Raw genomic sequence first — 21,256 nt, 5'->3', positions numbered from 1 at the left:
GACCATCACTATTAATTTGAGTGGCACTGAAGAAGCCAAAGAAGTGAAAATTGGAGCAAATCTACCCAAAGACAAGGCTAAACGCCTAACTCAACTACTAAAGGAATACCAGGATGTCTTTGCATGGACCTATGCTGACATGCCTGGTTTAGACCCATCGATCGTCGAGCATTGCTTGCCTACTAATCCGGACGTACCACCTAAGAAGCAAAGACTCCGGAGAACTAAGCCCGAGCTCTCGAAGAAGATAGAGGAAGAGGTGATGAAGCTCCTGAAAGTGGGATTCATTGAAGTCTCACAATACCCTGAATGGGTGGCTAATATCGTGCCGGTGATGAAGAAGGATGGTCGAGTTCGAGTTTGCGTCGACTATCGAGATCTGAACAAGGCTAGCCCAAAAGACGATTTCCCACTACCTCACATAGATGTCCTCGTGGATAGTATCTTGCCGGATTTGAATTATTCTCGTTTATGGACGGGTTTTCCGGGTACAATCGATAAGGATGAAGGAGGAAGACAAGAGAAGACTGCATTTATCACCCCGTGGGGACCTTTCATTACAAGGTCATGCCCTTTGGACTCAAGAACGCAGGGGCAACTTACCAGCGAGCCATGGTAACACTATTCCACGATATGATGCATCGGGAGATTGAAGTCTATGTTGATGATATGATCGCAAAGACTCGGCCTGGAAGAAGCCATGTGGAAACCCTGAAGAAATTGTTTGATCGACTCCGTGAATTCAAGCTTCGGCTAAATCCCACTAAATGCATGTTCGGGGCAACATCCGGTAAATTACTCGGATTCATTGTAAGCAGTAAGGGGATTGAGATTGACCCATCCAAGGCTAAGGCCATATGCGAATTGCAATCTCCATCAACAAGTGAAGGAAGTTCGGAGCCTCCTAGGAAGACTGAATTACATAGCCCGGTTCATTTCCCAACTTTCTGAGACTGCCAAGCCATTCTTCAAGCTCCTAAAGAAGAATGCACGAATCAAATGGGATGATGAGTGTCGAGAAGCATTCAACAAGTTAAAGCAAAGACGATGAATCCACCGGTTCTTGTCCCACCATCACCGAAGCATCCCTTGATTCTCTACCTCACCATTCATAGTGAGTCATTGGGTGCAATGTTGGCTCAGGAAAGTCCAGTGGATAAAAAAGAACGAGCCGTTTATTATCTGAGTAAAAAGTTCACTGTATCAGAGCTGAAATATTCTGATGTTGAAAAAACTTGTGTGGCATTGGTGTGGGTATTGCATAGATTGCGACAATACACACTACATTATCGACATTTCTCATAACTGAAAACGACCCCATCAAGTATTTACTTGATCGGCCAGCTTTGGTGGGTAAGTTGGCCAAATGGCAAATTTTGATCTCCGAATTTGATGTGCAATACATGCCACAGAAGTTGGTTAAGGGTCGAGTAATTGCCGATCTATTGGCCGGAAATTCACGAGTCTATAATGACGATGACGGTTTCCTTGATGACCGTATCTTGAGTGTAAATGAAGACTCATGGAAGATGTTCTTTGATGGAGCTGTAAACTTGTCAGTTGCAGTGCACCGGGCGGTTTTGATATCCCCGATGGACAGCACTATCCGGTAGCTGCAAAATTGATATTCCCATGCACTAACAATGTGGCCGAGTATGAGGCTTGCATCCTCGGACTTCAAGCTGCGATCGAGATGTGTGTGGCCAAGTTAATGGTATTTGGAGATTCGGCACGATCATATTACGCATCGTAGGTGAGTGGAAGACTAAGGATGCCAAGTTGCTCCCGTACCACAAGTACTTAGAAGATCCGTAAAGGAGTTTGACGAAATTTCATTTGAATACTTGCCAAGGTCTCATAATCAATTTGCGGATGCACTCGCGACTTTGTCATCTATGTTGCAAGTCACTGACGGGTTAGAGGTTGAACCTTTGAAGATAGAGGTTTTGCCAAAGCCGGCTTATTGTATGATTGTGACTGGAGAACCCGATGGAAAACCGTGGTATTACGATATCATGAATTACATTAAAAGACATGAATTTCCCGAAGGAAGCACTCGGGCCGATAGAAAATACATCACGAAGATGGCTTCAAATTTTTCGTTAGTGGTGAAAATTTGTATAAGAGATCTTACGACTGTTTTGTTGCGATGTATAGATGCAATAAGCCACTCAAATCATGCAAGAAGTACACGAAGGAATATGTGGCCCTCATATGAATGGGCACATGATGGCTAAGAAGATTATGAGATTAGGTTACTATTGGCTCACACTAGAAAGTGACTGCATCAAACATGTACGGAGTTGTCATCGTTGCCAAATCCATGGTGATAAGATAAATGTTCCTCCAACCGATCTACATCAGTTCTCCGAGCCATGGCCCTTCTCAATGTGGGGCATTGATGTGATCGGCCCAATAAACCCGAAGGCTTCCAATGGGCACCGATTCATTTTAGTGGCCATAGATTATTTCTCCAAATGGATCGAAGCTACGTCATTTGCAAGTGTCACTGCTCGCAATGTTGCAAAGTTCATCAAACGTGACATAATTGCTCGCTATGGTGTCCTTGAAACAATCATCACTGACAACGGAACAAATTTGAACAACAAGCTTGTTGATGAGTTGTTTAGCGAGTTCAAGATCAAGCATCTGAATTCGTCCCCTTATCGCCCTCAAATGAACGGGCTATTGAAGCAGCCAATAAGAACATTAAGAAGATTTTGGCTAAGACAGCCGAGAATTATAGAGATTGGCATGACAGGTTACCCTTCGCATTAATGGCGTATCGGACATCGATCCGCACTTCCACTGGGGCAACCCCGTTTGCTTTGGTGTACGGCATGGAGGCAATTCTACCTGTAGAAGTGGAGATTCCTTCTCTGAGAGTTTTATCTCAAGTGGAGTTGTCTGAAGCTGAGTGGTCGCAACAAAGACTTGAACAGTTAAACTTGATTGATGAGAAGAGACTGAAGGCTCTTTGTCATGGCCAAGCTTATCAGCAAAGAGTTGCCAGATCCTTCAACCGAAAAGTGCGACCGAGATATTTCGAGGTGAATGATCTTGTTTTGAGAAAACTGTTGCCAATTTTCCCTGATCCTGGTGGCAAGTTCGCCCCAAATTATGGTGGTCCATATGTGGTGAAGAAAGTACTTCCTGGAGGTGCCTTGATCTTGGCAAAAATGGATGGTCGTGAGTTTTCCACTCCAGTTAATTCTGATACTGTCAAGAAGTATTATCCATGATAGAATTCGCCATGTCTTGTCTTGAATTACAAGTATTTTATGATGAATAATATGCTTCAATCAGCTGAATTGTTCAAATTTGTCATAAATCTTGCATTTTTCTTCCTTGATGAATTGTGTGAAATAAATTGAATGTGTCAAATGAGATACTTTGGAATGATGAAAGGCAAGTCTTGTTCCATACACTATCCCATACACTAATCATCGGTGAGTTGTGTGAAGAAATTCCATGCCCACAAGGAAAATGGCTATCTCGCAAAGGGTACGTCAACCAAGGTGATGAGAGACATTCGTTTCTCTATCCCAAACACTACAGGTGATCCATTGCTTAACCCTTTTGAGCCCATACACTTATGGATATTCTTTTCAAATTACCCTGTCAAGAATCACCCCACATTGGGGCAAATGGGAGATAAAATGGCATCATGAGGTGAGAAAATGAATTGAAATTTTCTTGCTCTCACTTGCATCAATCTTTAAGTTGTGCTATTGCATTGAATTCATGTGTTAATTGAAGTGCCTTAGGATGATGAAGAGCATTTCTTTCTTTATCATATACACTTCTATCCATTGCATAGCCCACTTGAGCCTATGAATTTATTTCATTTAAACCTAGTTGGTGATCATCCCCACACTTTGGGGCAAGGAAAAAAAACCATTCAAATAACATGGCTTAGAATGCTAATAAAAATGGAGACTTTGTCCAAAAAAAAAAAATAAGTGCAAAATAATGGGGCATGAAAAAGCAGTGTGCCTGGTAAAAGCAAGGCCAATGCCAAAAAAAATAAAAAATCAAAATCAAACTCTTGGTATAGCAAGTTGTATCCCCAACAAGGTGGTATAAAAAAAAAAACTCTCAAATGCTGTTGCAATCAATGGAGTTGTGAAAAAAATCTTCGGAGAAGGAAAAAATGTCAAGATGATCACCAACTTTAACCCCTCCTAAACACTTTTTGAGCCTAATGATCCTTTCATTTCTCAACCCATGAACCAAGCCTATGTTATGTCCCTTGCAAAGTCTCTTCTGATTATGGCATTTGAATTAACTAAGGGGTTCACATGTTTTAAGCATCGCTCGAAGAAGTGCGAGCAAGATTATTTCTTTCTCATTTTGCAGGGTTCTTGACTTGTAAACCCGTGGATGATTACAGAATATCACTCATTTTTTCAAATAACCTCGACTCAAAAGAGTCCCCTTTGTTAAGCCGTTAACTAAGCCCACATTACGGTCCCTTTTAAAGACCTCTCTCAGATTGGTGAGATCGTACCACTTGCGAGATTGCTCGACCCTTGTTTGACATGACGATGGTGAGATAGAGTGATTGACAAAATCCTGCATCAAAGGTCGGGATGAAATTGCCATTTTAATGAGGATGAGAGAAAAGTCCTTTCGGACCAAAGGATCCCTCATTTGACACATTCATGACACTCATGTGTTCAGAATGGAAATTAGGTGGTGCAAGATTAATGGAAATCATCATGAACCTCCATTATAATGATGCATATTTATGATTACAAATGCATGTTGCTTCTCCTACAACCATGTTTTGCAGGAGACGTATCCCCAAAGATCGGAGATGTTACCAGGTAAGTATATCTCTATCTATACCTTGAATATTTGTCATTGCACAGGTATTCCCTTTTAAGCATACCGACACTCAATTGAGTTGTCCCCCAAAGATTTTTCCTCCAGATTCAATCTGATTAAGGCGACCGAAGAATGGTTCGGGTCCTGATCAGATGATTTCTGTCGCAAGGTTGGGCGACCGAAGAATGGTTCGGGTCCTAGCCAAGCAAAACCTTAATCTAGGCGACCGTAGAATGGTACGGGTCCTAGACTACATTTATTGCTTTAACAGGCGACCGTAGAATGGTACGGGTCTTGGAAAAGTAATTTCCTCATTCAGGCGACCGTAGAATGGTACGGGTCCTGGAAAAATAATTTTCTTCGTTGAGGCGACCGTAGAATGATACGGGTCCTTGACAACACCTATTCCTTATTCAGGCGACCGTAGAATGGTACGGGTCCTGGAAAATGAATCCTCGTTTGGCGACCGTAAAATGGTACGGGTCCTAGACAAAACCTTTCTGTCATACTGGGCGACCGTAGAATGGTACGGGTCCTGGGAAAGCAGTTCCTTACAAAACCTTTCTGCTGTATTGGGCGACCGTAGAATGGTACGGGTCCTAAGAAAGCAACTCCTTTCTGCCATACTGGGCGACCGTAGAATGGTACGGGTCCTAGGAAAGTAGCATCTTCACAAAGTCATGTTACTATTCTAGGCGACCGTAGAATGGTACGGGTCCTGGACAGGTAACACTCACTACCTCGAATTACTTTATCCTCCTCGAAGGTAAGTTATCCCGTAGGTTCATCTATCATTTGCATTAGCATTTCCATGCATCATACAAATTGCATTAAAAAATGGAATTCATATTCTGACAAAAAATCATTCATTGCATGAGCATGACCAAAATTTAGGTCTCAATTTGTCTTTGAAGGCAACCTCGGCGAGCTCACCTTCAAAGAGGGGCAGCTGTTGACACCTAAATTTTTGGGGTTAATTTTTGCTAAATAATATATATAAAAAAAAAAATCAAATCACATGGCATATAGTTTAGGCAAGTTTTATATTCCATTAAGATTTTAGGTAATATACACTTGGATGTGTTTTTGCACAAAAAGGGGAATTTTTTGATCAAATATGCAAAAAATGTTGCGCGGGGTGAAATAATATATTCGATGAAATTTTACGCGAGCAAAATTGGTAGTAAAATATACCACGAAGATACAATTTTTTGGGGTATAAAAGGAGTTGCGTACAGTCGAAAAGGGGGGGTTCTTTTCCGTTGCGGGTTCTTTTCCGTTGGGGTAAAAAAAAGAACACAAAAAGCAAAAAGGTCAAAAGTGAGTGACGTGAGAGAGAGAAATAGTAAAAAAGAAGGGTGAAACCCTAATCGGCTACTGTTCATCTTCCCCGAAGAGCAGCCGGCGCCGCTGCTGCTCACCGCCGCCGGCCTCCGTCCGCGAGCGCCTGTGCCAGTCCGCTCAAAGCCGCGACGCCGCCCCTCGTCTGAGCCGCCCTCTTCCGCCGTCGCAGCCGCCGGTCTCCGTCCGCACGACCCGCGCCGCCCCGACGTCGAGCCCTGCTTTGCCCCGCCCGTCCCAGATCCGCTCGTGGAGCCACTGCCGCTGCAGATCCGTGGTCCCGAGGCGTCGGGATCTCTCCGCCCGCAGTCCGAAGCCCCGGCGCTCTTGTCCCGACACCGCCGTGCCGCCCGATCGCCGATTGACGGAGCCCGCGCCACGATCCGATGTTGCGAGACGCCCGCGACGCCCGCTCTCCCGCCTCGGTGCCGTGACGCCGCCGCGCGATCCCCGAAGCCCCTGTTGCTGTGCCGCCGTCGCGCCGCGCTCCCGGTGCCCTCGCCGGAACCCTAGCCGGAGATTTCCCTTCGCCGGACCCACCAGCTTTACTTTTTCTCTTTTTCTTTTTCAGGAAAAAAGAAAAAAAAAAAAAAAGAAGAGAAAAGCAAAAGAAAATTTAGGTATTTTCTTTATCTTATTTTTGCTTTATTATTTTTATTTTTATTTTATCTTTTTAGTGTAATTATCCTCTTATGTGAAATTGATAATTCCATGATATAAAATTGCCTTGAAATTAGTGATTGTCGAGTCCGATTTTCGCGCCCGAAATCCGACTCGCAATTACTTAAAATTGCCAATCCGATCTCCCGCCCGAGATCCGATTCGTGATTTATGTGAAATTGGCCAACCCGATCTCATGCGCGAGATACGGTTCGTCAATTTTGGGTATCAATATTGCTTGATTTGTTGTGGTATTACTTAGGTTAGTTTTCTTAAAAAAACAAAAATAAAAAATGTAGTTTTAGGGTTTGCATTCATAATAGGAATTTTATTTCGAATTTTCAAAAATAAAAAAATCAAATCAATTAATTTAGGTTGCTAGTTTTCTTTAAAACTTGGATTGCATGTTTAATTATTTGGCAATGATTAATTTCGAAATTTAAAAAAAAAAAGGGGAAAAAGGGAAAAAATAAAAGTCATTATGCATATGTCGTGTAAAATTAGGGCATTTTTTGCACGTCATAGCATATTAGGGTAAAATTGCATTTAGTTTAATTTTAGATGTTTTTCTTAATTTACCATAAGTTTAGGTATTTTATTAAATAGATTGCATTTTAGGATTATCTAGGTTAAGATAATATTTTAGTTTTAAATTAGGATTTGGCTCAACCTAATTCCTAATATAAATTAAATAGGATCTTAATCTAATTAGGAAATTTTCACATTTCACCTAATTTCGAATTTCATGAAAAATACAAAAAAAATGTCATAGGTTAAATTAGTTTTATTATTTAAGATGAAATGCATTCTTTTAGAAAAAAATTTCATATGCACGTCATTAGGGTTAGATTCATTGAGATGCATGTCATTCAGTATTTTTGCTAGGCCCATTTAATTAGAAATTACATGTCATTAGAATTAAGTCATTTAGTTAATATTGCATTGCATATTGCATGATTTTCATTAAAAAAGTGAAAACAAAGAAAAGGAATTGCGTGTTAATTAGAAACCATATCTAGGATTGTTGATGTGGATTTTAATTTAACGCTGCAGATGCTTTCGTTGCTTTGAGGTAAGTTCTGCATTATTTAATTGCTTTATTGGGTGCTAAATTGGTGGTTTGCGCACTTGCATGAACACCTCACATGTTAGGGAGATAGTTTAAAATCAATCCAAATTGCTTGTCAAACATTTTTTTCAAAATAAAAGAAAGGTACCGAAAGGGCGTTGGAGAAATCTAACGTAACCAAGTCCCCGTACCCTTAGTCTCTGGTTCGTAGGAGTAAAGTAAATCTCCCGTTACTTTACTAGGGTTTCTAATCGACCCACCAAAAATAGATTAGTGGCGACTCCTAGTTAAAATTCAATTGCATGTTAAAAATTCAAACCTAAGTCGCGAATTGGTATGGGCTTGGGAGAGCCCGAGTTAAGTCTAGGCTTAACAATCCATTAGCCAAACCCTAGGTGGTTCATACCCCAAAAATTGGGTCGCGACACTGCCAAAAGATGGATTTTATAGATGTTGAAAGAAAATTTTGAATTCATTAAGCAACTCACGCTCAACTCAGCTCGAGAATGTTGGGGAATTCTCTGGTGGCGGCTAACCTTTGTACAATCACTGGATGCTCACACCAGGCTCAAGAGACACCTCCCATCGAGGCAAAATGAAAAAACTCTGTACTGCCCTTTCACTCTCTCATGTGCACGGAAAGTCACATTGTGCAAATATATAAACAATCAGATCAATACATCTTTGTATACTGAGTTAAATTCATTAAGGTAATTCCCTAAGTGTTCACAGCACGTACGCATTCAAATTCATCAAGCAACTCAACAAAATCTGAATTTCCATGAGCTAAAGAAAAAGGAAAAGGGGGTGATCGAGCTGAAGCTTACACTTGGTGGGATTGTCGGGCTCTCTGGAGTACTTCACCTGCGGAGGCTCAAACAGGCAACGGACGATGCTCAAAAAGGATATTCTCGAGATGAATTCTCAAAGGAAGAAGGGTGGACGTAACCAACCATGGTGTCTAATACGCGTCCCCTAATGAAAGTTCTCCTCTTGCTTCGTTAGCTTCCGCGGCCGAGAAAGAAGGTACAACGGCACGTAGGCATTCAAATTCATCAAGCAACTCAACTCACCTCAAGTCGGCTCACCAAATGCAAGAGACGCCTCGGTTGCCCATGGAGTGAAAACCCGATGTCTACTTTACATTTCAGGCCTTGTCAAGCTTTTGGGTTACGAAGCCCGAAATGGCTTGGCCCGACCTGAAACTCCTAATTTTCATAATTTTCCATCCCACATGAAAAAAAAAAAATTAACTATTGCAAGTGAACAAAATACTTCATTATATTAAAAAATTGAAAATTAATTTCGGGGGTCTAGCCAGTCTTGAATCGGGCAAGCCCGGAATTTTCGGAATAGGCCTAATTTCGGGCCGGGACGCAGTGGTAGTATGGCCTGCCCGAACCATTTTCACCCATGATTAGAGGTTGCAAAATGGGTCATGGACTCATTTTGCACCCATATTTTTCACAAATGGGTTGAATGTGAGTTATGAAGTTGTAATGGGCTATAACCCACATTCAACCCATTTTAAGTTTAGTTTTATATGGATTGAAAAAGGGTCACATGTTTGACCCATTTTTGACCCATTTTTAAAACCTAAAAAACATGCTTCCTTAGCGACAGCCCTTTGACCCAGCTTCGCCACTCACCTTCGAGTTGCCTCCGCCACTCGCCGCCGTAGCTTGCCTCTAAGTCGCCTCTGCCGCTCCCTCGAAAGTCGCCGACGACTAAGCCTCGCCGACGACTGGCGAGGCTTGAGACTAGCTAGATTGAGCTCACCGGCATCGGGCAGGCCAAGGCCTCGCCGAATCGGTGAGATAGAGCCTCGCTGCGCCCGCGCCCAATGCCGGTGAGCTCGATCTCGCCCGTGGCCGGTCGCCGCCGAAAAAGAAGAAAAAAAAAAGAAAAGAGAAAAAGAGAAAATAATTATTAAAATTAAAAATGATATTTTAAAAAATAAAAAATTATACTTTTTAAAATAAAAATATTTAAAAAATTAAAAATTCGATTTAAAAAAAATATTTTAAAAAGAATTATAAAAATTTTCCATTAAATTTGTATTGCATAAAAATTGTTAAAAATTTTGTATTGCATAAAAATATTTTAACAATAAGTAGGTTTTAGCAATACGGGTCGGGTATGGGTTGGATCGAGTATAGATTACTAGATTTACACTGAGAATATGGGTCAAAACGGATTAAATGGATCAAATATGGATCGACCCATTTTCGACCCGACCTATACCTGACCCAACCTACCCATTTGCCACCCCTACCCGTGATAGGGTCCCATTGCCAAGCGAGAGGGGAGAGGCCAAAGGAAGAGGCAAACTCGCTTATTGACTTCTTTTTATATTTTGAATTATATTATAATTTTTTATTAAAAAATTAAAAATGTTGCTTAAGAAAGTGTAAACAAACACGTAGACACAATCTATAACCAAACACTTTGTCTGTAATGATTGCATTAAGGGATCAGATCTGCAATAATATTTTGCTTAATGTGGTTGATCACGCATTAACTATTCTTTATTCTCTATTTCCTTTCATGATGTATTTTTTTTTTTTCATTTTATGAAACAGGAAAACGACACATGCTCTCCTCGCGAGATTTGTTATTGTCCACCTTGAGATATTGAAATGTCGACTCCCGGATCCATCGTTCAAATGCCGCGTCCGTCGTTCAAATGGACCCTAAAGACAACTCCGTTCCATTGCATCCATTCCTTCATCCGAAAGGACCTGATTTCACCTACCGTAGAGATAATTACTCAAAAATATATTCTGCAGTTCATGTAAGCCAACTAGCCAAGTCCCTGGTCAACGGTTGAAATGGGTTTGATTTATGTTGTCCATTGACCGTGTAATAACTTATCTAATGATTCGGGTGGATCTAAAATGACGAACTCTCTAAATGAGCATAGCTCTACATTCCAGACTTCGATTAATTATTCAAGCGAAAGCCCAAGGAAGTTTTGGTCTATCCACGACACGGGTATGGTTGTGCCATAGTATAAGATAACTTTGCCTCCACTTTCATTAGCACCATGGTGCGAGTAGCAATGATGGGCTTATTCAAATGGATAGTAATTTTAGCTCAAATCAAAAATTCGATTACGGGTGTGAAATTCCTACGATATCACCGGGAATCGCGGACACTGATTGCCTTTCCTAGCTTTTTCCTAATCAAAATGAAACATGGAGATTTGAGGTTGATTGATGCATAAATGCACCAATGAGCGACGAGTAATAATGGAAGCAGCAATAGGCAATGATAGAATCTCCATAGATGTGTAGCCGAAATTACCATCCATCTAGCGTGGCTCCTGTATATTACACTTTTCCCCATTAATAATCAAAGGGCAAAAACTAAGGTAAAATTATTACAAAGGTCCTAAAAGTATTGCATTTATTTTAATTTAGTCTTAAACTTTTCAATGATACTAATTGAGTAAATATTTTCACATTTTACTAATTGAGTCTATTTAGTCAATTTTAGCTGGAAATCGTTGACATAACATTAGTAATCCTATATGATATAACCAAACGGTCAACACCGACGTAGACAATTTTTACAATTTTTTAAAATGAATTTTTTGTCATTTTTTTCTTTCTTTTCCTTTTTTTTCTTCCACGCGGCCCTTGTAGGACTTGGTAAAAAAATGAAAAGAAAAAAATATATAAAAATTCAGTTTTAAAAAAAATTATCTACATCTATGCTGGCTGTTTTACATAGCACTACTAGCGAGTTTTGATCAAAAGTGATTGAATTGACTCAATTGGTAAAATATGAAAATACTTAAGACTCAATTGACATAATTGAAAAGTATAGGCTTGGATTAACACAAATATAAATTTAGATTTCTTCTTAATAATTTTCCTTGTAAGTAGACGGAGACATAGACTTTCTTCTTTTTTTCTCCTATGAAACAATAATGTCTCCACTCATCCTAACTTGTCTCCTGTTTGTACGGATTTTAAGGCTGAACAACTATTCCTAAAAGTAGTAAATATGATTCATGTTAGAAAATAATACAAAACCATACTTTCTCCATGGGGAGTCCTTAAAATGATAAGGATAGCTTCATCGAGAGTACTAAAATTGGTCGGAATAATTTTCTCGGCTCCTAAAACTTTAAATCTATCCAATTAAGTCCTAGAAGTTGTGCCTGAAAGAGATTCCATTAGCTCCGTGGGAAAATCCTCCTGGCCATTGTTTTTTTTTTTGAAGTAATAAATTCATAGAGAGCAGGAGGTGGCCATGGCATTTGTTAGTTGAGGTCAACAACCCTTGGGCAACTACACCACCGTCGTTGTCGCCACTATCATGAGATGACCATCAACGAGGGCAAGCTTGTCTTCGCCGGCTCGCAGAGAGGACCATAGCCCTTGCCACTGCTCGAGCAAGGGCCGTCACCTTTCCCTTGCAGACTAGAGGGAGCTAGTGTATCACTAGCGGTCCTCTCTCCATGAGATCTCTCTCTACACACACACACACACACACACATATATATAATAGGCTTTTATTATTATTTTTCAGTTTTGGGGTTTCTTTTTTCAATCTTTTAATGGTATAGAGTGAACTTGGCATCATATAAGATGGAAAAAAATTAATTAAAGAGTTCCATGAAGACTTTTCTCTTCCGAAAAAGGGATGAACTTAATAAAGTCCCTCACTTGCATTTTTGGTGCAAGTTTTAGGACTTAAATGAGTAAATTGAACATTTTAAGACTCAAAGTTTGAAATGGCGAACACAATAATGAAGAAGGAAATAAATTGGTTGCTTTTAGAAAATTATAATTTATTTTTTTGAAAGATGTGAGAAAATGATTTTGTAAAAGGAACAAAATTATACAAATGTAGTAGCTTTTATCAAAGTAGATAATAAAAGAGTTAAGCAAACAAAAGATATTGCAAGACAAATATTTATCGGTTCGGCTTTATACTTGGCCTCTTACCCTCGCCCAAACTAACACCCACCAATAAGGCTAGAATGTACTAACAATTTTAGAGAATTTATTGTATGTAGACGGTGCTTTTTTTAAATGAAGCTCGGTAGCTAACTCTACATATATAATCACCTCTCCCTAAAGTTTGAAAGTAGCTATCAAACTTCAAATCAAATTCAAAAAAGGTGCTGGTCTTCTTTATCTAGGATTGGAGATAGGGGTGTGCAATTGGACCGGGTATACCCGAGAATCGGACTGGCCCACCTGGAATATAGGGTCGGGAACCGGTTCCCAAAATTCGAAACGGTTCCCGGACCGGTTTTGGAACCTGTTTTGTAAGTACAAGTCTAAAATCCTATTTTTTCCCCTTATTTCTATTCTTACTCCCGCAATCACACAATGTTTTTCCTCTAAGCTCTCTCAAACACGCATGGCTCTCCTCCTTTGTCGTTCCTCTTGCTCACTTGCTTTCCTCCCTCATCGGCTCCCTCTCACACTGTCCGACGGACAGACGGTGTTCATCGCCGCCAAATTCTTGTGTACCACGTGGATTAGCTCGCCTAATTTCTCTTTTGTAGTAGGATTTATGTTTGCATAAATGAGTAGCTCCATGTAGTAGTTGTGAGAATAAGACAAATATTAAACCCATGTTTGTTGCTAATTCTTTGTCTTATGATTTTATTTATTATAATTAGCGCTGTGAATCCTTAATTTTTTGTTTAGTTAAAAAGTTCATGTATTTATTTATTATAAGTGCTTAATGTTTCGATACAAATTAGGAGGATTACGTTATTTTCTCGTGTATTAATATAAAATTTGAAGTCGTATAGAATATCGGGAGATTGCAAAACAAGTTCTAATGGAAACAGAGTTGACTCTGGACCGGAAAAATAGGATGGATTGGGTACATGGTTCAATACAAATAGAGTTGGATATAGGGCTCAAAAAAAGAGAATTGGTTATAACAGGTTGGGTACATGGTTCAAGTCTAGACTCTACCCACCTGGACTTAATCACCCCTAGTTGGAGAAGCACAAATCATGTACCCTACTAGTCTAAAGCAAAAGTTGCTTCTGTGTGAATTGACAGTTCACGGATCCTTCCAAGCATTTGGGTGACATCTTCTGGTTCTACAAAGATGTTCCCCTTTTTGGGGTGCATTCAAGCCTTAACCAGCCCTTCTTCTACCACTCATTCACCTTCTACACAAGTCCATCCAGCTTTAGACATCCTTCACATCCATTGTAAACCTTCCGTAGATGTAGAGCACTAACATAGCCTTTAGACGATCCCATTCTAGGCTCCATCCGGTATCTGCATTTGCCTTGTGCATTCAACCGATGCATAAATTAGGAGCCTTTGATCATTTTGTCACTCTCAAAATATCATAAGGGATTTTACCCAACTAAACTTATTATCATGCTGATTTTTTGTGACAACTTTTAGGATCCTTAATGAAATTATCTCGGGATACATGTACTAAAAGTCCTAAAACTCATCATGAAAGCATAATTGAGTCTTGAAACTTACTACAAAAGTGCAATTTAAGTCATCAAACTTTCAAAAAAGTGAAATTTAACCTAGTTGCACTTTTTGAAAGTTTTAGAACTCCATTATAATTTCGTGACAAATTTTAGAACTTGCAATACACTTATTATACATTATCTCTATCAGTTTTTTCTTTTTTTTTGAGTGATGACTTTAATATCACATTTCAATAATGGCACGAGAAAAAAAACACATGGTATTACATTTCAATGACAACCATAAACAAAATTGCACGCACAATTTCCTTTTCACGAACTTCCTCCATCAACGGTGGTTTGGCCCTAATTTCCTTTTTTTTTTTCTTTTATGTGCAATTGATTTAGCCTCGTAACGTGTTAAAAGCAGAAGTGTCATTGGACAGGAGCCACGATCGCTCGGATGAGAGCGTCCCGTGATTCCTATTTTGGAAGCTTTAGGCCCGCCCTTTGGAGATTCCATCAGCTAATCGCGAGGCTTTGACCAGTAGGTGGCGAGCGTCTAATGGTTCCCATTTAGAACTACAGAAAGTCTCTGCCGCTCCGGCCTTGCGGCGTAGAGTCTCTTCGAACGTACTCAGACATGGAGCGAGGCCGGGACAAGGGCGAGATCCTGGCAAGCAAAGCTCTCTCGAAGGTTTGGGTTGCTGTCTCTGCATCGCGCGTCTTCTTGCTGTTCGGTTCTTTTAGGATGTCTCGCATGCGTGTGTCTATTACGTTCTATGGGGTGAAGTGGGTCATCGCTAGACAGTTTATAGTTGTTGCAGAACGCCTCCTCAAGATTGCCATCGAAGGTTCTTTCTTCCTGGTGCACATTCTTAAGATATAAACCTCATTTCCGTGTCATTTTTTCTCGATATTTCAAGCTTCTGGAGTAAACAGATACGCACCCAGTTTTAAGTTGGTAGAAGATTGAGTGCCAAATAAGAGAGGGTATTCTGTGATGAGAAGGTGAAGTGCAACCTAACTAACTCAAAGTTGCATTATTATTCGAAATTGTGAGGACAATAAGAAAGGTATATTGGGGCTAAAATTCGCAAATAGAACTAGTTACATCGATTTTCTTTTTCTTGTGCACGTGTCGTGTCATGTCCCTTATTATAAAAAAAAAAAAAAAAAGAGAGAAGTCGGGGCAAAGGAAAGAGCTCTTTATGAGTGTGGTGCGTTGTTGATGTTGCAGTACATATTGGAGACGAATGCATATCCGAGAGAGCACGAGCAGCTGAAAGAACTCAGGGAGGCCACAGTCCAGAAGTACCAAATCCGGTAATTACTAGGATTTCTATAATGGGAAATGAGAGCAAGATGGTACTGTTAATCGTATGAAAGTAACCGTCTTTTGTACACGGCGTATTTTCTCAAGAAAACATTGTGACTTGTTTACTCGGTTCCTTGGGAAAATCATTAATCCCACTTGGTGGTTTTGCTAGCCACCGAGCGGGACTTCTTCTATTAGAAAAGAAATCCATTGATATTATTTGCTCGGTTTCTTGAAAAATTCGTGAATATCACTTTGTGAAGATTTTTAAAATCAGAAAGAAAAAAAAAAACTAAAAAAATCCGGTAGCTTCTAATTGAAATTATAGTATTAGGCTTCTAATCAACCCGAGTGTTTTACCTTATCAGTTATTTTATTCATCTTTTTTTATCTTCGTTATTGAACCAGAGATTTGCAATTTCGATAAGGTGTTTAGTCATTGTCAAAGTGGTCGGCTAATGTGATATATATACCCACGGTTCACGACTGCAATGGAATTCATGTTAGAATCACAAATTTGAAATGGTGAATAGATCTTTTAAAGTGAGCGGCGATTGGGGTGTAATTATTAATATATTAATCGAATTGATTTGCTAATGTTTGCTGCAGGAGTATAATGAACGTGCCGGCTGACGAGGGGCAGCTAATCTCCATGATGTTGAAGCTCATGAATGCGAAGAAGACGATCGAGATCGGAGTCTTCACCGGCTGTTCTCTTCTCACCACCGCACTTGCACTTCCGGCCGATGGCAAGGTAATAATCAATAATTTCAATTGAGTTAGATTCTTATTAGTATTTTAAATTTGTTTATAATTGCGATAAATTTCTTTTGTAATGAAATGAGTTAATCTCTCCTTGGTGTAGATAATAGCGATAGACCCGGATAAGGAGGCCTATGAAATTGGCCTACCATATATCCGAAAAGCTGGAGTTGATCATAAGATCAACTTCATCCAGTCGGATGCTTTCTCGGTTCTAAATGACCTTGTCGCGGATGTAAGTATATGTGTGTCAAAGATCACTTCGATTCTACAATTTCTTAGAAAATTTGAAATTATGCGGTCTTAAATTATTATTGGAAATGTTGTCCATGTAACAATAATTGATTGATGTAGAGCCAAGAAAAGGGAACCTTTGATTTTGCTTTTGTGGATGCCAAGAAGGATGACTACATGAAATACCACGAGCTGGTGCTCAAGTTGGTGAAGGTCGGAGGAGTGATGGGGTACGACGACACACTGTGGTTCGGTGCGGTCGCGCTCTCCGAAGACGACGAGATGAACGACCACCTGAGGCTCCGGAGAGGCCAACTCATGGAGTTCAATAGCTTCTTGGCGAAGGATCCGCGTATTGAGTGCTGTCTTCTTTCCGTCGGAGGTGGCCTCACGCTCTGTAGGCGCCTCTTTTAGAAGCCTTCTTTGTACAGTGCTGGTCCAGTCCGGTCCCTGTGGGAAACGGTCTAGAAGGAAGAGACTACAAGGATCTTAGAGAGTAATTGGACTCCTGGTTTGTAGAATTTCATACTCGATTTGCACCCGAGAGTTACTCGGGAAGTAGCGGAAGTTCGACCGTACTTGTAATCGACAGTCTTACGGACTTCCAATTATATCATCCACGCTGCAAATTAACGGACAGATTCCCCATCAAAGAGGGATCAATTGGGGAGCACATGTTTCGATTTTCACAAGGTGCTGTCACCGACCATCAAACGGGATCAATGTCTGAGCGTACAAGAGCTCATAATGTCATTAGGACGATAGTAAGTAATTCCATGTGTCGATGATTAGTGAAGAAAACGGTGATGCTAAGTTTGATTATTAGTGAAGAAAATGGTGATGCTAAGTTTGATTTGAGGAAATAATTTAGTTTGGGGGACCCTGAATGTGTAGATAGCTCGCTTGACTGCCCTAACCAAGAACCCATAAAAGATTCAATTGAGCAAGCCCTGAGGACTAGATAGAACATACTACATGTGGGGAAAAGTGTTCCTCTCGTACCAAAGGGTGACGGCAAATGTCCTGAATACTACCATGGCAACTAATTGAAAAGAAAACACGAGGACCGTCTTTCGAAACAGTCTCCTGAGAGGAAGACTTACCACCTCAAGCTTGCGACTTCTTAGATTTGCTGGTTGGCAACTGAGTCTCCGGCTGCAACACCAACATTGCATCTAAGAAAATGACTCACGAGCCAACTTATGCCATTCACATGGTAAAGGATGGAACCACAGACTGTACCTCTTTCGTCACGGGTTCTTCCTTTTCTGACAAAATCAACTCGATGTGGCAAGGAGATGACATATACGTTGTCAAAAATGAAACAAGATAACATTAGCAATAGTAGAACGAAGACGACAATGACACAGGCGCAACATTTGATAACATACGGTTGATTCTTCCGTGAGCCCTGTAGGTGCGGCGCCTCTGCTTCTGAGCCTGTTTCACCTGGATATGAGATATGTAGAGCGCATCTACGTCCAAACCCTTCACCTGATGCAAATTAGACAGGCTCCATTAGTCTAGCAGAACAGCATAAAACCCATCACCAGAACGAAATTTTGTGCTGACATACTTCAGCGTTACTCTCAGCATTCTTCAACAAATCGAGAATGAATCTAGCCAATTTCACTGGCCACCGTCCTTGTCCATTAGAGTGCCTGTTTTTTGCCTGAGCAGTCCTTCTGACACTACGGCAAAATCGTCGGAATGGTATCGCTTGTTTGTGCACCAGCACATCCTCTAGGTACCTCTTCGCTTTGGCCGAAGGCAGCTTTCTGATTGCAAAGGCCGTCTCTCGTGTTCTGAAAATGAAATCACAAATATAGATTCAATAATAGTGCAGCACTAAGGCATAACTTGCTCGAGTGCGTAGCTACCAAAAGACGGATTTTATAGGCATAAACAGAAGCATTTAAGTTCATTAAGCAACTTCAACTCAACTCTAGAATGCTGCAAAATTTTCTGGTGGCGGCAAAACTTTGTACAATCACTTGATGCTGAATTAGAAAACTCACACGACACTTGAGAGACATCTCTCTGCACAACCGTTCACTCTCTCATGTCCACGAAAAGTCACATTGCGCAATTACATGACTAATTAGATCTATACATCTCTGTGTGCAGAGTTAAATTCATTAAGCTGCCAAAAGATGGATTTCATAGATGTTAAAAGAAAATTTTGAATTCATTAAGCAACTCACGCTCAACTCAGCTCAAGAATGTTGGGAAATTCTCTGGTGGCGGCTAAACTTTGTACAATCACTGGATGCTCACACCAGGCTCAAGAGACACCTCCTATCGAGGCAAAATGAAAAAAATTCTATCTACTGCCCTTTCACTTTCTCATGTGCACGGAAAGTCACATTGCGCAATTATATGAACAGTCAGATCAATACATCTGTGTATGCTGAGTTAAATTCATTAAGGTAATTCCCTAAGTGTTCACAGCACGAACGCATTCAAATTCATCAAGCAACTCAACTCAACTCTAGAATGTTACATAATTTCCTGGCGGCGGCAGTATAGCAGGATGAAAAGGTTGACTTCCTCACATGACAGTCGAGAGACACCTAACGCCCTTCACTCTCTGTGCATAAAAAGGTCGCAAAGCGCAAGGTACATCTCTAAATCAGATAAACCCATCTACCGTTCCATCAAATACTGAATTTTTATTGCTAAAATAGATGCAGATGGTCCCTCGAAAGTTTAGTGACTATCTCCACTTGAGTTTTGATGGCTTCCCGACAAATTCTCGAGGCAAGAGTGATGCAATTTTAACGAACAATAACTTGATAAACCGCCATAAAAAAAAGAACTTCATACAAATGTTACCTTGAAGTGAACCCTGAGATCAGAGCCCCTAGCCTTGCAAGCTGCGGAAAAATGTCCGAGGACATCATTAGATCCAAGACAGTATCCGATAAACGACCATATAACACCAGACAAATTCTGAATTTCCATGGTCTAAAGATAAAAGAAAAGGGGTGATCGAGCTGAAGCTTGCACTAGGTGGGTGTTTCGCTGGTTTTGATTCCCGCCAAAAGCCTTTCACCAAACGTTGCGATTTGGTTTTATTATAGGAGACTCGGTTCTCTGTTGGATCCGAAAAGAGAAAGTCAAATGCAAGGGTAAATTTTATTCCCAACTTGTATATACAATCCCGACAATTGATACTCTGACGATTAAAAAACTCATAGCTTTTGGGCACAAATTACATCAAAATCTAGTAAAAAATATAACCTGAACACAAGTAGCTAGATAGCCTATACTTCGAACTCAAACTATATTATAATTTAATATACAACATTGATTGCTTTAGGTGTATAGCTAGAATTTAATTAACAACAATACTCTTGGATGGGAAACGGAATGACAGAATTTAATCAATGACGCTGAGCTTATGAAACAACACTGAAATTTAATCAATGATGCTGAATCGGATAGAAACATATGCTGGAATTTAATCTACGATGGGAATCTTGAAATACTACAGCTAAAATGTGATAAAGTAAAGATGAAGTAAAGATGGTTATTATGTTGTGTAGGGGTTCCTTGTTGGATAGGTTGTAATATTTATAGGGTGAATTGGTAGCCATAAGTCGCTTACTTCTCCTTGAGAGCTACTCTAAGCATTCTCCATGTTTTCCTTTTTCTTTTCGACAACCTTATCCATAAACAACTATTTCTTGACTTGTTGATGATGTTTGTACGACTTGCTCATTAAGTAAATAACAACTTCTCTATTTTTATGCACATTTCGTGTAGCAATTATTCTCGGCCGAGCTCTAATGCTAATCCAACTTAAATTTCAAGTTTGATGTGTTGTTCCTATAACCCGACACGTGCCAATTAATTACCTTACCGTCAACTCTAGAATTTGTGTCTAGAATTTTGTCAACTACCATTCACAAATGCTGTCAGCCCCTAGCTTTCACAAACAAAACAGGGCGTTTCATTCTTATTATTCACCTCATGACCAGCACGTGACAACATGGGTAATTTTGGGTGTCAACAATCGGATTGTCAGGCTCTCAGGAGTACTTCACCAGCGGTGGGTCAAACAGGCAACGGACGATGCTCAAAAAGGATATTCTCGAGATGAATTCTCAAAGGAAGAAGGGTCGAAGTAACCAACCATGGTGTCTGATGCGCGTGCCCTGGTGAAAGTTCTCCTCTTGCTTCGTTAGCTTCCGTGGCCGGGAGAGAAGGTACAATAGCACGTAGGCATTTAAATACATCAAGCAACTCAATTCAACTCAACTCCGCTCACCAAATGCAAGAGATGTCTCGTCGCCCATGGAGTGAAAACCCGATGTCTACTATAAATTTCAGGCCTTGTCAAGCTTTTGGATTACGAAGCCCGAAATGGCCCAGCCCGACCTGAAACTCCTAATTTTCATAATTTTCATAATTTTCCATCCTACATGAAAAAAAAAATGAACTATTGCAAGTGAACAAAATACCTCATTATATTAAAAAAATTGAAAATTAATTTCAGGAGTCGAGCCAGTCTTGAATCGGGCAAGCCCGAAATTTTCGGATCAGGCCCAATTTCGGGCTGGGACGCAGTATGGCCCGCCCAAACCATTTACTCCCGTGATAGGGTCCCATTGCCAAGCGAGAGAGG

General features: G+C 40.4%; 1 protein-coding gene and 1 pseudogene across 1 annotated transcript; one reads left to right on the top strand and one right to left on the bottom strand.

Annotated features, from left to right (window-relative positions):
* LOC120287458 overlaps positions 1-20,927 on the bottom strand; it is a 30,710-nt pseudogene extending 9,783 nt beyond the window's left edge.
* Positions 14,851-17,279, top strand: LOC104415688 (flavonoid 3',5'-methyltransferase). The gene is made up of 5 exons (XM_010027018.3): positions 14,851-15,009; positions 15,553-15,638; positions 16,240-16,384; positions 16,496-16,627; positions 16,747-17,279. Exons 1-5 carry the CDS (start codon positions 14,956-14,958, stop codon positions 17,038-17,040), a joined length of 711 nt encoding a protein of 236 aa, XP_010025320.1. The 5' UTR covers positions 14,851-14,955; the 3' UTR covers positions 17,041-17,279.
* Positions 20,928-21,256: the final 329 nt, after the last annotated feature.

This window comes from Eucalyptus grandis, chromosome 8 (assembly GCF_016545825.1).
Source record: "Eucalyptus grandis isolate ANBG69807.140 chromosome 8, ASM1654582v1, whole genome shotgun sequence".
Lineage (NCBI taxonomy): Eukaryota > Viridiplantae > Streptophyta > Magnoliopsida > Myrtales > Myrtaceae > Eucalyptus > Eucalyptus grandis.
This window is presented reverse-complemented; position numbering and strand designations above follow the sequence as displayed.

Bases quoted from the DNA above. Each gene is read 5' to 3' on its own strand.
- LOC104415688 (XM_010027018.3), top strand. From the start codon at position 14,956: ATGGAGCGAGGCCGGGACAAGGGCGAGATCCTGGCAAGCAAAGCTCTC. The intron at 15,010-15,552 runs GTTTGGGTTGCT...TTGATGTTGCAG, and splicing joins CAAGCAAAGCTCTCTCGAAG to TACATATTGGAGACGAATGC. The intron at 16,628-16,746 runs GTAAGTATATGT...TGATTGATGTAG, and splicing joins TAAATGACCTTGTCGCGGAT to AGCCAAGAAAAGGGAACCTT.